Source organism: Hippopotamus amphibius, chromosome 4 (genome assembly GCF_030028045.1).
Source record: "Hippopotamus amphibius kiboko isolate mHipAmp2 chromosome 4, mHipAmp2.hap2, whole genome shotgun sequence".
Lineage (NCBI taxonomy): Eukaryota > Metazoa > Chordata > Mammalia > Artiodactyla > Hippopotamidae > Hippopotamus > Hippopotamus amphibius.
In genome coordinates, this window is record NC_080189.1 from 112,443,392 (window position 1) to 112,459,568 (window position 16,177).

A 16,177-nucleotide genomic window follows, 5' to 3' on the forward strand; every position below is an offset into this window, starting at 1 on the left:
AGAAAACCTCTGAGAGTAGAGCAAACAGGAGAAAATGAAAAATTGAAATGGGACTTCCCTGGGGGTGCAGTGGTTAAGAATTCGCCTGCCAATGCAGGGGACGTGGGTTCCATCCCTGGTCCAGGAAGATCCCACGTGCCACGGAGCAATTAATCCCATGCAACACAACTACTGAGCCTGAGTGCTGCAACTACTGAAGTCCAAGCGCCTAGAGCCTGTGCTCAACAAGAGAAGCCACCATAATGAGAAGCCTGCACACAGCAGTGAAGAGTAGCCCCCACTCACCGAAACTAGATAAAGCCCATGCGCAGCAACAAAGACCCAAAGCAGCCAATAAATGAATAAAGAAATAAATTTATTTTTAAAAACAAAGAAAAGAAAAACTGAAATGAAAAGAAGAAAAAAAACTACAAAGCCAGCCCAGAAGTACCATATCCACACGGTCACAGATGAAGAAAATAAAAAAGGAAAGAGAGGTGGAAGACATCGTTTTAGAAGAAGCATCCCCAAAATTAAAGGCATGAGTTGCTGACACCTGGGGTACCTTGCATTCTGGATGGAAACAGACACCTGCAAAGGCCTGTCATTGTGAAATTTCAGAACAGCAGAGAAAAAGAGAACATAAGATGCCTAAGGGAGAAAAGGAAAAATGGAGCGATACCTCCAAATTCTTGGGAAAAGAGACAGCTGGCCTAGAATTCTATACCCAAACATCAGAGAAGCGTGAGGACAGAATCAGGACTCTTTCACAGTCACTCAAGGTGAGAGCAGAGCAGGCTGCCAGTGCTAAGATGCTTTGCTCTGTTTTCGCATCTTTGTAACCTGAGGACAAAATGCCAGAGTAAGCCGGATCCAAATCGTTAAGGACACCTGGCGCGTCCTGACCACACACTGAAGAAGGTCCCAGTCCCCCATCGAGGCCCCGCTGACCAGAGCAGATGAGAGCGTTCGAGTCACTGCACAGAAAGGCTGTGCTTGGTCTGTTCTGAAAACCGGAGCCAGACAAGCAGAGAATGTAAACCAAAGGATTCCCGGTGGCATTCCTAAGGGAGGTCCAGTACCCGGAGTTCAGGCTACAGTTTGCCAGTGACCCCACCAATTCCCTCAGATTAGCTCAGGACTGTGCCCACTCAGCTCCCCTGCAAACTGTGGGGAAGTGAGGCCAGCTCAGGACCCAGGCACTGCCCAGCCGTCCTCCTCTCTGGACAGCAGGAAAACGCCCTCTCCACAAACAATCAGGGCTGGGGACTTCCACTCGTGGTGCAGTGGTTAAGAATCCACCTGCCAACGCAGGGGACACAGGTTTGATCCCTGGCCCGGGAAGATCTCACATGCCGCAGAGCAACTAAGCCCGTGTGCCACAACTACTGAAGTCCAAGTGCTCTGGGGCTCCGCAACAAGAGAAGCCACCACACTGAGAATTCCGCACACCACAATGAAGAGTAGCTCCTGCTTGCACAGCAACAAAGACCCAACACAGCTAAAAATACATAAGTAAACAAACAAACAAACAAATAAATATTCTAAAAAAAATCAGGGCTGGTCTTGCTTCTCATGTCGTCAAAAGTGTCATGTAACATTAAGGAAAACATACACAGGTAGTAACACGACAAGGAGAGGCAAGGAAATGGTTAACACCAAAGTTAGGGAGCTGGTAATCCAGAGCCAGGAAAGACATGGGGGAAGGTCAGGGATGAGAGATGCTAAAAGATGAGCTCCCTCCCGCATGTAGACTGGGGCAGGGGTGAGGGGGGTGGGGGTGGAGGAATTTGTATTTCCACTATATCACTCTGTGAACTCCTCACGTGTGTATTTCAAATGTATGTGTATATTATATTCCAAATTATAGTCATAATCTATTATGAAATAAAAATTATTTTTTCAAGGGCAAGGAACGTGATCAGATTGCTACATTTAAAATATTGCTAGGAAAGCAACCTAAGTGCTCATAGACAGATGAACGGATAAGACACACACACACACCCCCTTCACATTTCTACACATACAATGGAATACTACTCAGCCATTTAATAACGGCATTTGCAGCAACATGGATGGACCTAGAGATTATCATACGAAGTGAAATAAGTCAGACAGAGAAAGACAAATATCGTATGATAGCACTTGTACGTGGCATCTTTAAAAAAATGATACAAATTTATTTACAAAACAGAAACAGACTCACAGACATAGAAAACAAACTTATGGCTACCAAAGGGGAAAGGGGGAGAGGGATAAATTCAGAGTTGGGGACTAACAGATACACACTACTATATATAAAATAGATAACCAACAAGGTGCTACTGTATAGCACAGGGAACTACATACATTCAATATCTTATAAAAAAGAATCTGAAAAGGGATACATATATATATACATATATATCACTGAAATCACTTTGCTCTACACCTGAGACTAACACAACACTGTAAATCAACTATACTTCAATAAAAAAATTTTTTTAAATATCACCAAGGCCACTGGGGGAAGGGAGTGGACACCAGCTACAGAGGTCAAGTGAGAGGCTCGAGAAAAGGCGGTGGAGCAAGTTCACAGACGATTAAATGCTCTTTTTCTTAATTTTTATTCTTTTGCAGGGGGAAGATGTTATCAGGGAAGGAAGGAAGGGAGGGGCGGAGGGAAGGAGGAAAGGGAGAGGGAAAAGAAGTATCTGGTCACTTAGCAAAACAAACAAACAGATAAACAAACAAACAAAAATCCCAAGATTATGTTGGGAGATCAGTGTCATGATCACGGCTGATAATAATTGCTTCCAGAAGGGGTCTTTTAAGTCCAATGCTGCCAATGAGAAAAGTGCTGAACATCTGTGCAGGTGATTTGCCCCAACGGGTGAAGGTTCTGAGCAGCGACTTCAGCGTAAATGAAGTCCAGGAAGCCTGCACCCCAGCCCGAGCCTCACACGCTTGCTGCGGGCAGTAGCTAACACCGTTTTAATTTCATTTTCCACAGGAAACCTCTATGGCCCTGCAGAAACATGCCTGCTCGGAACTGAAAAGCAGGTTTATGTGGGCCCATCACAAGCCCGTCCACAAATCTCTCAGCGAATAGTCCACGTGGAGCTGTTTCCCACCTACGTGAGCTCCAAACAGGAAGAGACCGTTTTCTGAGACCCTGTTCCTGGAAGGATCACTCCTGCCCAGAACTTAATATTCTACATCATATAAATTTTAAGCATAATTTTAAGTGTTAAGAACTAGGTGATCTGTTTCAGTCGTGGTACGTTTCTTTCATCGTCTGTTAGAAGAAGGCCTCATACCCAACAGATGCTCATGTGAGTTTCTCGTGTCATCAAGAGAAGCATCGTTTCCTATCATTTTTACCAAGCAAATATCACAGACTTGCTCTATTTTCTTTTGTTCCATTGATAAGGAGTGAGAGGGTGAAAATGAGATTTCTATAATAATACAAGATGAAGAAAAAAAAACTGTAAACCTGAAAAAAAATTTCATGACTCAAATTATTTTATAATATCCTTATTAATTATTTAATAAAAGATTTTAAATGTTATCTTGGAACACGGGTATTTGGGAAGATTACAAAACAGAGCAAAGTGGAACAGATAACATTCCAAACATTTAAAAGGAACACTGGCCAAGAAGGCAGCTTTTTAAATAGCAGGGAGTGATTTGAGGCGGGCAACATTTTACATGGTTTATTCTAGAAAAGAGGAGACAAACTGCTCTGAGCTGATGTCTTACCTTAAACACTTCCATCGGAAGAGGAAACTTAGTAGCATCAATGAGGGATTTCTCCAGAGCACATTTCCATTCTGAGTCCGTCTTCAAAGGATAGATTTCTGTATCAACAGCAAATCACATAAGAGTTTAAGGGCTGAAATGTTCTACTGGGTGGTTCTTTCTTGGATTTTTATCTTCGCAGGATTTCATAATAACTCGGCAGGCGCAGCGACCGCGAGAATTCACACCCTGCCCGCCATAAAAGGCCACCTGCTAAAGAGATTTCCTGAAGTTAAACAGCAACTTGGGATTCTGCGATCAGAAATGAAGAATAAACTTAATAGGGCTCTTCTTCAGGGAATATCTGCGTGCATTCTGTGCGTAATTTAATGGTATAAATCACATTAACCACATCTTCATCCATCCTCTGCCCCGAACTCCATACATCACCTGCAAAGTAACCGCCGCCAATGAAGAGCTTATTATCTGTTAAATTTCTCAACTAGAAAAGACTCTTGTCTGGCGTTTTCAGTTATCACAGCCTATTTTTCACTCAATCTCTAAGCTCTCCTATGCTAAAAATAGTCTGCGTTGAAGTCAGGAAATCATGAAAAGGTAAATTAAAATTGACCCACTAAGTTTAATATTTACACTTAAAACGCTGCTAACATATCACATGTTGCCTGTGTTTTCCCCCAGACGGTGGCGGGGAGGGGGCGGCGGAGGGGTGGGGGGAAGGGATTTACGAAAGAAGGTTACACTGTCCGAACACAAAATTAAAAGAACAAAATCGTTGAGCACTGTTTGTCCCGATTGCTGAAACTGCAGGGGAATTTTATGATCTGATCTCAACAGATTTAAGACCTTATCAAAATAGGATTTGCAAAAGCACTCACTTGGAGTAGATATGTTTATACCTTCCCTATATCAACCCAGGCTACTTCAGACAGACAGTGAGGGTATGAATATGAATTTAAGCACAGTTAAAAGGCAACGTTAAGCCTTTGGGGCTATATTTTTAATTTCTTGCATGTCTGCTTTTTAGCAGGCGGCCGTATATTCTGATGCTCGTAACTTCTGAACTCACCTTGAGCTCGAAGCGCCTGTGTGTTAGCAGTTTATTTAGTCTTTTCAGACCATCACAATGATGGTAGAAAGCGATGCTGCCAGGAGGAGCCAAGTTACCAGAGCACTGCCCACCGCCACTCATCGTCAGACACACCACGTCACATAAAGGATAACTCATGACAGGACAGGCACTACTTGTGTATGTTGTCTACAATTCTTCTAGCCTTTTATGTATGCTCTCACACCTCTGCGGAATTCTTTCTCCCAATTCGCCATTTCTCTATCAGAGCAAAAACAGCCTGTGATTCTTCTTCGTAATGGGGGAACATAGTGAGGTCCCCCCAGCAAACACCTCTGCAGAGGATTAGTGAATGGTCCCTCCAACCTCCACAGGTGGGAAGGGGCAGTCCTGAGGGAGAAACCACTTATCACATGGTCCCACAAAGGAGGAAGAAGGACCAATTCACGAAGCCCTAAGCATCGTCCCAAGAGGGTGAGGAGGATTCCCTGGAATGCACCAGGGGTTCAGCTCAGGCTGCTACATCAGAATCTCGGTGAAAAGGAAGGCGATTCAGGATTCTAGGAAGCACAGCCCAGAGAACATCAAGGGCAGCAGTTCAAGAGCAGGTCAGGAAGGAATTAACAAACAAGACCCTGGCCTTCCTGAGCAGAAGAGGAACAAGTCCACTCTTCCACAGTTCTGGAAGTAGGTCGGGGAGTTCAACCTCGACACAGCAGTAAAAGCAGAACCAAGTCATGGAAAAGGATGCTGACTTCCAAAGACAAGGTCAAAGGAAGGGTCTGCAGATACACAGGGAGAGGAAAAAGGAAGAGAAAGCATTGGTGCCCAAGCTCCCACAGTCTGTAACTGAGGTCTCTGTGAGGAGCAGAGGAGCCCCTGGGACAGTGAAGAGGGTAAAAGAAGAGTGGTTTAAAAATTACTCAGGGCCAGAGCAATGAAAACCCAACATGGTCAGGTCCAAACTCAGAGCTGAGTGAGGAGGTGGGCAGCCCCAGAGGGATGCTCACAGCCCCTGCTGACACCTGGGCTCACACACACTGGCAGAGCCGGACTGGACCAGCCACGTCATCCCAGGAGGCTGCGCCCACCTGATGCCATGTCTGTTCCACCAAACCAGAGACAAGTGTCATAAGAAGCCTGGTGCCTTGATCTGAATGTGTGTCCCCCTCCAAATTCGTATGTTGAAATACCTAAGGTGATGGCAGTAGGAAGTGGGGCCATTGGGAGGTGATAAGGTCATGAGGATGGAGCCCCTCTGATGGGATTAGTGTCCTCATAAAAGAGACCCCAGAGAGCTCTTCGCCTCTTCCTCCACGCGAGGACACAGTGAGAAGATCCCATCTATGAACCAGGAAGTGGGTCCTCACCGGACACTGAACCTGCTGGTGCCTTGATCTTGGACATCCAGCCCCCAGAAGTGTGAGACATCAACGTCTCTTGTTTACAAGCCACCCAGTCTGTGGCGTTGTGTTACAGCAGCCTGAATGGACGAAGACGCCCACGAGGTCTCACGGGACTTTCATCTCTGTCCTACAATCTTAAGATTCTTTGTCTTCGTGCTGAGGATACTGAATCCTAATACGGCATTTAACCCCACAGCAGGGCATACTCCTTGTCTTAAAAGGTGAAAATCAACTGCAGTTTTGTCTGTATGCTCGACCACCTGCAGAAGCTAAACATGTCCTAGTTTCAATAAGTAGAGAACAACAGTCCACGTGTGTGTTTCATTAGACAGAGAGGCGCTTGGTTAGGCCAGCAAGGTTATGGACGGTAAACAGCACCATTAAAAGAACATAAAACATGTTCTTAAAATGATCGCATTGCAGGTAATTTAATAGAGTGCATCATGTCAGTTTCTGTTGGTGGGAAGTAACAGGCAATGAAAACTCGTCCTGATTCATCTTTAACTAGAAGCCTAAGTGAAGACGAGGCATCCCGCTCTGTGCTGGAGGCCAGGGCATCTCACAGAGAGGTGCAGGAGGAAGAGTGAACAAAATCATCATCTCACAGGCAAGCAAAGGCCTGGAGGGGCAATCCCCTCTGTTCACGCACCCCACATCCTCCTCTCCTTCCTTCTCCACCAGACTCTGAGCGGTGAGGAAAAGCTCACCTATGCTTCTTAACAGACACTGGGAAGTGCTATGGACTGAATGCTGGCATCCTCCCCAAATTCGTATGTTGCAGCCCTAACCTCTCAATGTCATGGTACTTTGGGAGTTAATCAGGTTTAGATGGGGTCATGAAGGTGGGGACCCCATGATGGGGTTAGTGCCCTGGTAAAAGGAGACACCAAAGAGCTCACTTTCCAGTGCACACCTGTGAACCCTAACCCCCTAGAGATGGAGATAGAAACACAGAGAGAGAGGGAGAGAGAGAGGTCTCCACGCACACCTAAGAAGAGGCTAGGTGAGAACCCGGCAAGTAGGCAGCAGCCTACAAAGCAGGAGGAGAGCCCTCACCAACGCTCAGCCATGAAGATGCCCTAATCTTGGACTTCCATCCTCCGGAACCATGGATTTGTGTTTTTCACAACCAACCCCTCACCCAGTGAATGGTATCTTGTTAAGGCAGCCCGAGATAAGAAAAAAAAAAAAAAACAGCAGCTCTTTTTGGAGTAAGAAATAGCTGATGTTAACCGACTGGGCTCCTACTGGCTGTGATGAAGTCACTGGCGTCCCTGCCTGAACTCCTAGTTTGTCAGATCTTATGTTATTAAACAGAAACTGAATCTTGTAAAAAAAGAAAAAAAGAAAGAAATAGTTCAAGTAGGAAGCACCTGAATTAGATTCAGAAACTTCTGTATCCAGGAACTAAGATACAAAGGAAAGGGGGAGTGGAATGGTTGAAATAAAGATTTTGAAGGGAAAAATATATATAAAAGAATACAGAGATAAGGATTTTTTTAAAACCTCAAAGTTTCATCCCTTTAGCTTCTGCAAAAACACGTAAGATTCTATCCTGCTTTCTAAACATCCAGAAATATGAAAGCACGTGGGGCCTCTAAATGACCCCTGACCTCAATGACCTACTTAAATTTAGAAAATCAATATAACCTTAATATGCTGATCACAGATTGAATATTTAGAAAATACCAGTCACCTGAGTAACACTTAGCACAGCAGACATATGATTACCCCCACATTACAGATGTAAAAACTGAGGTTCAAAGTAGAGTAACTTGCCCAGAGGTTCTGTAGCCAGTGACAGAAGCGGAAGGAGAAGCGGACCTGGACCTTGACTCCAAGTCCATGTTCCTTCCACTCAGTCGGGTTTCTCAAGCTCTACTCACACGTGGACCCTTTTAAAGGGAAGACATTCTCATCCTGAACCCTGCCGACCACATCCCTGTGCATCGTATATCCTGGAGCTGTCCCAGGTGCTACACCACAGGTCACATCTCTACTTGCTCAGAGCTCCCCAAACACTTCAGGGCAAAGAGGACATACAGCCCTCCTCGTTCTGGGGTGTCTCCACCAGGTCCTCCCCTCCAAATTGGCTTCCCCATTGATTATTTGGCTCCTGGAAGGTGGACTTGGCTGGTTCCATCCTTCTGTCTGGACACACCTGATCTTTTTATTCAGTCAATTCACTTGACACGTATTTACTGAGCACCTACTATGTGCTGGGCAGGGTGTCAAGGGACACAGCAGAGAATGGGTTCCCCACTTTGAGTTATAGTGAGTAAAACCCTCTCATCCAAGGCCTGGATGAAGTGAGGGCATGGGAAAGCAGTATTCCAAGAGAGGGGACACGCAAGGAAAGGTCGAGGAACACAGAGGAGGCCAGTGGCCGGAAAATATCAATAAATAAATAAGGGGAGGCGTTAGGTTACACAGCTGGAAAAGGAGCTCCGGGTCGGTCTAATCACGATCTGCCTTCCATTCGGCAATGAAGAAAAGGCACCCCTGGATTCCCGGTCCCGTCCTGATGACGCCTGAATCACTAAGGACCACAGGAGGCCACTGCCCCTCCCATGATCACTGGCATGTTCCCCTCTTCCATTCCCTCGCCTGGTCTTTGCTGAAGCTGGACTCTACCTACCCCGCAGCACCTGCGCCCCTGATGGTGGGTGGAGTGGAGTGGGGTGGGGTGGCTTCACCCCTCCTTCTAACCTCCGACCCCCCCAACCCATGTCCTCTGATTCCACCCAGAAATGGGATGCAGGCTTCTCGCTGGCAGACATCATAAAAGACAGCACTTTCTCCTCCAGTGTTTAAAGACTGACTAGCCAGCTACTTTCTATCACCTATTTCTATAGCTCTATTCACACCAAACAGTTGAAAAATATCATGTCGTTTAAGAAGTAGAAAGAATAAGGAAACGAAAGGAGGAGCTTTGATTACTTTTAGCAAAGGTGTTGGTGTCAGCACAGAAAGAGGGTACTGAGAGTAGGGTGACTTGGCACGGCCTCACCCTCAAAGTCCAGGCAGCCCTCCCGGCCCGCAGGTTCTGAATATTCCATCTGTGGCGGGCAGAACCTGCGGATGGGGAAACCGCAGATGCAGAACCTCCAACCCTCGAATGAGGAAGGCCAGCTGTACTGTGCTATTTTATATAAGGCACTTGAGCATCCGGGATTTTGGTATCTGCAGGGGTCCTCGGCCCAATCCCCCGGGGGTTACCGAGGGATGACTCTACACCTAAAGCATCTCCTATCTGCCCTCCTCCCCAACACTTCCAGCTCTACTTCTCACCACCCGTCAGTGATGAACACTTTTCATTTACTTAAGCGTGTTTGGGAATAAGAAAAATACCCTAGTATTTTCTATGCGAGTGTGAAAGTTTACTCCCACCTAGATTTCAGTCAAGGAAAGAGCGCTGTCATCTAAGTTTAACGAGTCACACCGGGTTCTGAAATTAATTTACGCCAAGGATTAGGTTCTGTTCCTGTGTGTAAAACCTGGGTAATAACCGCCTTCCCAGGTGTTGTTCTGCTGAATCAGGTAGGAGAATTCAGTGTTCACCCTGCAACTCCTGCATCTGAAGAACTTAAAGTCACATTTGGGGTGTCCTTTCACCTTTTAATTTCTTCTTCCCATCCATAGCCTTTCCTGCCAACAATTTTTTTTTTTTTTTTTTTTTTGCCATTGCCATCAGGATTTATTGCTTTAAACAAAAAGGCTGCTGATGTGTTTGGCTTGACCGAGATCCACCTTAAACCTACCTTACCCCAAACTAGGTTTAGCTGTCGACAATTTAAATGTTGGGAACATCACTTCTTGATGGTGAATGTCTTTTCCAAAGTCCTTAACCCTTCAGTGAAATGGATGACTCAGGTCCAGGAAATTACTGGGACACGTCAACACAATTTATTCTTGTCTTATAGAGACATCAAATTATCCAAAAGAAGAGAAAGAACCCTCCTATGCAAATATTTCCTTAGTTCCTACAGGAACACTTTCCATTCTGGCCACTGAGTGTGAGTCCACGATGGCACAGGAAGGGGACATCACACCGGACCTAAGAGCCACTAATAATTCTTTGCATTGCTATAAATTTCTACAATGGCAAATATATGTTTCTCTTAAAATTTATAAAGCAATTAGATACTAAGCTAAGATTTATACACACCACTTTCTGCACAGAGTAAATCTCTCCTGCTAGGTTATGATGCCCAAGGCAAACGTGAGCTTCGATCTCTTCTCACAAAACTGACAGGCCCTTCGTTCATAATCACATCCCAAAATGACTCAGGGTATAAACAGATTTCTGGGTTGCTTCTCAAAATGTTGACAACAATCACACTAATAAAATATCATGTTCCACATCAATATGGCTCTCATATTCAACACAAATGCAAACACATGACAAGCGGAACCAAGACTTTTTTAATTAAAGCCTCGGAGGGGGAATGAATTGGGAGGTTGGGATTGCCATATATACATTACTAATAAGAAAAAAATATCAAATTGTACACTTTAAATACAGGCAGTTTATTGTATGTCCCCCCCAAAAAAAAAAAAAAAAGCCCTTGACTGACAGAATAGGGAACTATAAAACATCAGCTTCACATCCTCAAGGCTAACACTGGCAACTAAGATGGGACAGGGAATCTCTGGAAATTTTCATAAGGAAAGAGCCAGGTCTTTACTTCCAACAAACCTGTGAAGTTGACCAGAATGAAAATCAGCAAGTTTGGGAAGAAGGGAGTACTCCTTCCTTGGCATCTTTAATTCTATAAGAATCCAACATTTTTGTTCTGAAGCTATCTATCGAAAGGTTGGTCAGGCCAGTAAGCGGCAGCAGGGGGAACTGGATGGAAGAGGGAGGGGACCTGAGAATTTGAATTAAACCATGTTCCTCCTACAAATTGGGTTATCTTAGATAAGTAGCTTAAACTCAGTCTCAAATTTTCTCTGCTGTAAAAGGAAATAGTCACATGAAACACGTAGCACTTTTTTGGAATCAAAATAAACAACAGAGCAGATGTAAAATCACCTGGCACATAGTAAACATTCATGAATGGTTAGTTTGTAAACGCTGAGGTTTCTGCTGAGTTAGGTATGTCAGGAAGCATAACGCACTCATCTACCCAATTAAGTCTCTGGGAAGTCATTTGACAAGGTATGTGAAGCTACTTAAAAATCTACGATGTGCCAGGAAAAAAAACATGATTATTTTCTTTGTTATTTCCAGGTCTGGACAGATAATATAATGATAAGCATTTGGTTTGGATATTCAGATGGACGGACGAATGGATGGATGTATGGATGCATGGATGCATGGATGCATGGGTGGATGAATGGATGGATGGATGGATGTGTGGATGGATGGATGGGTGGATGTGTGGATGGATGGGTGGGGATGGATGGGTGTGTGGATGGATGGGTTGGATGGATGGGTGTGGATGGATGGGTGTGTGGATGGATGGGTAGATGTGTGGATGGATGGATGGATGTTTAGATGAATGGATGCATGGACGGATGGATGGATGGATGGATGGATGGATGGATAGGTGGATGGATGGGTGGGTGGGTGGATGGATGGATGGATGGATGGATGCGTGGGTGGATGGGTGCGTGGGTGGATGGATGGATGGATAGATGGATGGATATGTGGATGGACAGATGGGTGGATGGATGGGTGTGGATGGACAGGTAGAAGGGCAAAAACTTTAGAACCTACTTGCAAGACTATCAAATTCCTAAAGAAAAATTGAGAAAAAAATCACCAAGTCCCAATATACTGTGTGTTTCATTTCCAAACCATGATTCCAAAAGAACCAGATCAACTTCTCCACAGCCTTCTGCTCTGCTTTCTCGTTTTAGAGCACTGTTCATTGAAGTCTTGGGTTCTATTTGCTACAGACAGTATTTGAAGATAAAATGCTTCATATTCACCAGTACAGATGTAAACGATGCCACAGAGCTAATACATTTTCCAGAGAGACATCCAGGAAAATAATCACATTTAGAAAATAATCTTTCTTTGGCCGCTTGAGAGTGGCCAGAGCTTGGGCCCTTACCTGAAGGGGGGTCCATTCTGTATTTATTCTCTTGACACCAACCAACTGGTCGAAGTCTGTAATCCAAGTAAAACAACCACTGGTCATAGGATTCAGTGTCCTCCAATCCCACATAGCGAAGGCGTAATCTTCCTCCAACATTCTCAATGACACTAACTATCCAGTACTGAAAACAGCTCTGAGAATCCTGGAGCTCTATTAAGGAATCAACTGTAATGAGGTCTATAGGGCCTTTCCCTCGCAGAGGCTGTTTAAACAGAAGCAAAACTCCTTATTTTAAACTTTATTTTAAGGTTCTCATGGAAACAGATGACAGCAGAAGATAATATTTTTTCACACCATCATCCAAGCTATTGGCAAACAGTCTGGTGTTTCCCTCCACCCCCACCACCCCCTCCCCGCCCGCACACAAATCCATTTTCCCCAACTCCGTATCCAACCACAAAGCCACAAGTCAATAGAAAATAACAGTTTGTGTGATGTTCTCAACCAAACAAATCACCCTTCCCAGATAAAAGTGCATTTGGGAGGAACAAGGATGCTTTTAAGAAGCGTTATATACCAAATTTGCCTCGAACTAGAAAACACGCTGTAGCAAAATGTCTACTTTTCCGATAGACAGATACGCCTGATAGGGAGCCACTGATGTATACGTTGACTCAGCAGATGCGTATCTTACGATGGCCCCCGCTCTTATAATCAAGAACCTCTCGTACTTTGATTACATGAGTGAAGTGTGAATACACGTAGGGGACATTTTTTGATGAATGCCTAATACATATTAATAATCAGCTAAATTACACTATTGTGTAATTTGTACACTTCACCCCATAGTTGGTTTAGAGAATATATATAATGCCTGCCCCGTCTAAGCAACCTTCTTAGCACATGGTTGCATAGGAAAAGGGTGTTTGTTCAGCCAGCCTTGTAGGCAAATATGTTTAAAAAACTTAACAGAGTGAGACAATTTGTCCTTTTGAAAGGGTGAATGATCATCATTTTGATTTGTCAACCATACAATTAAATTAGTAGCCACTGACACAAAACTACATGAGGCAAAATCGTCACAAAACAAAACCCAGGTAACTGTAAATTCGACCATGGTGTTCCAAAATATCAACACCATTTATGAAAGGTGCAGAATTTATGGTTAATGTTAAGAGAATAATGAGATTGTCAAAATCCGCACCGTATTCTTGGTCATTCACTGTGTTTTCCCCTTTTTTGGGGGCATTCTTCAAACAGATTTGGTAACTCAACAATTATTTATGACAGTACAGTTCTCTTCCTATTCTAATATACAAACATTAAAATGTTTTGTGATAAAATTATTTTCACATAACCATCAAAATTGCAGATTAAACTGTTTGTTCTTCGGTACCTTTAAATGACCTTAACCACATTTAAATATGATTAGCCATTTCTATTACTTAAATTTCGGCATAATGCAACTGGAATAAAATAGTTAATGGAAACCATTTATCAATATATTTTGAGGCTACACCCCAGCACATATAGGCTCAGCTGTCACCTCTACAAAACAGTTATTCTGCAGGATTTTATATACATTCACTAACATAAGATAGAGTCTTAAACGTTTAGGATAGTGGGTAGCTATCCTAACGTTATTATTTTAAAATGTGTTCACATAAAAGCAAATTTTCCACTTATTGACTGGACCAGAGGTGAAGATTCTTCAGTGCCATTAGAATCAGTAACCTAAGTAATTCAGGAAAAGACAGTAAGTTTTGCTATCTGGACACCGATGTCCGTGTGGACGCATGTACCCACAGAAGGATATATGCAAAGGTGCTGCTGGGTGTGAGCTCATGTAACTGTGCTGCTTCAGACAGAGAATAGCTGGGTAAGAATACATACACCTTCCAGGAGGCTGGCTGGGGCCGTCCGGGAGCCAGTCAAGTCCCGAATGAGAAATTCTGTCCAGTCTGTGTACTTCTCTTTGATTGCTGGTGAGACAAAGGAGAGGGAAAAAATAAACACGCTTCAACAAAGCTGTGGAGCATCCAATACGCTGAAAAATTCCAGCACCCTTCTGTACACAGGTGTTCTTTCACTTTTCTTGGTTTTAAATGCTGCGCTTAAATGAAGTACTAAAATGACAACAAATCTGTCAGCGACGGGTGACTTCACACCTACCATGGGCCTAGATTTCACTGGGTATCAAGGAGTTTAAAGAATGTGAGGCGCTGAAGTCTTATCATCTGTTTAGAAACTTCTGTAAACAACAAAGAAGAGGGACTTCCCTGGCGGTCCCGTGGTTAAGACTCCATGCTCCCAATGCAGGGCACACGGGTTCGATCCCTGGTCTGGCAACTAAGACCCCGCAAGCCATTCAGCGTGGCCCAAAAAAGAAAATAGATAAATAAATAAACAAATAATAAAGCCATTAAGAAAAAATATATTTTTTAAAAAGAGAAGATATTTCAAAGCACAGAATTTAGGAGGTTCCAAGAAGAAAGAGCCCCATGAGGGATGAAAGAATTGAAGAAATTTCCCCAGGTGGCAAAACAAAGCCAGCTAAGTGGCAGGAATAACACTGTGGCCAGCCCAGAAAGCCAGCACACACGTTTAATTAACAGGAAATCTCTGCATAAAATGAATCTGAAAATAGCATAACGGCTTGAAGGGAAACAAAGGAAAGCTAATGGCGGAGAAGCCAAGATAGAGGCTGCTGCTCCCTTAGCGTAAACGTGATGGGGCCCCAAAGAGCAGGGAGAGCACCGCATCTGAGACACCTTTCATGAAAAGAAATATCGGCCCTTTGGAAGCCAGCATTCTATAAGAGCTTCAAACCCAAGGCTTGAGAAACATGTAACCGGGCATAGCTGCCAGTCTACAGATGTCCCAGAGCTAAGGTTATATCCAAGCTCCAAGCCTTCTCAGGGCATCACAGGATTCACAGCCTCAGCCCCAGGAGAGCAGCACACTGGCCCAGACTCCCATCCACCCACTGTGATTCTGACCTTCACATCCCATGAGGACCAGCGGACCTGGGAGCACTGCCCAGGGTACCACATTCAATACTTAGCCTCTGTGAAAGGTTCAAGACTCGTAGACTGTTTAGGTTCATTCAAAGCAAGATCCAACTATTTCTAGCTCCAACTTAAAGAAACAGCGTTATTATCGAAGGAAACTAGGCCACACAGGTGGTGGAAAAAGCAAGTTCACGGTGTGGCGAAGACCAGGGCTCTGAGCTGGGCCCTGCCATCACTGGCTACGTGACTTTGAGTACTTCACCCAATTTCTAATGTACTCTCTCCTCTGGTGCTACAACATTTTACGTGTGGGATGCTGTAAGGATTAAAGAAGATACACCTGTCAGTAAAATATAACCATACATGGCACATCTATGCAATTAACAAATAACAGTTCTAGTTTTGTTACAATGATATATTAAATTATTACACGTTCTCACCAGATATTCATTATTGATTCTCACAAATTCCAGATGGAAACTTCCAATGTGCTTTGGCAGAACTGCCCACAGAATAGGGACCAGTGGCAGAGCTACCTGCTATTTTAGTCACGAACCTGCAGCTCAGTCCATATTCCCACCATCGCCCATTAATGACCATAAGATCAAGAGAAAGATCAACATGGAAGGGACTCAAGCAAAATGAAAGGGATTCGGGCAAAGTCGGAAAGCCCAGCTTCGGGCTGGACAAAAATGTCCTAGCCCTGGACCCACTAAGCAAAGGGCAACTCACCCCCTCAACATCTTTTACCACTCCATTCTTTCCCCTCAAATAAAATGCAATCTTCTACATACATACTTATAAGAAATGCACATATTTGGGGCAAAAACTGTGTTGTTGGGTTCTTTTCCATCATTAGCAAAGGTAGCAATCATTTTTTCACCCATTTCTACACCCATTTCTAAATTAGCCCTCGCTACGCACTGA

At 44.1% G+C, this 16,177-nt stretch overlaps 1 protein-coding gene across 4 annotated transcripts in view; it reads right to left on the minus strand.

Annotated features, from left to right (window-relative positions):
* Positions 1–16,177, minus strand: part of SFMBT2 (Scm like with four mbt domains 2) — a 204,512-nt gene that overhangs the window by 85,857 nt on the left and 102,478 nt on the right. For 3 of the 4 annotated variants that reach the window (XM_057733183.1, XM_057733185.1, XM_057733182.1), the window contains exons 5-7: positions 14,133–14,221; positions 12,255–12,501; positions 3,721–3,818 (exon numbers count right to left, since the gene is read on the minus strand). In XM_057733183.1, the coding sequence (XP_057589166.1) occupies positions 3,721–3,818; positions 12,255–12,501; positions 14,133–14,221 (434 nt within the window). The remainder of the gene's footprint in view (positions 1–3,720; positions 3,819–12,254; positions 12,502–14,132; positions 14,222–16,177) is intronic. The other variant, XM_057733186.1, reaches the window with a different exon arrangement.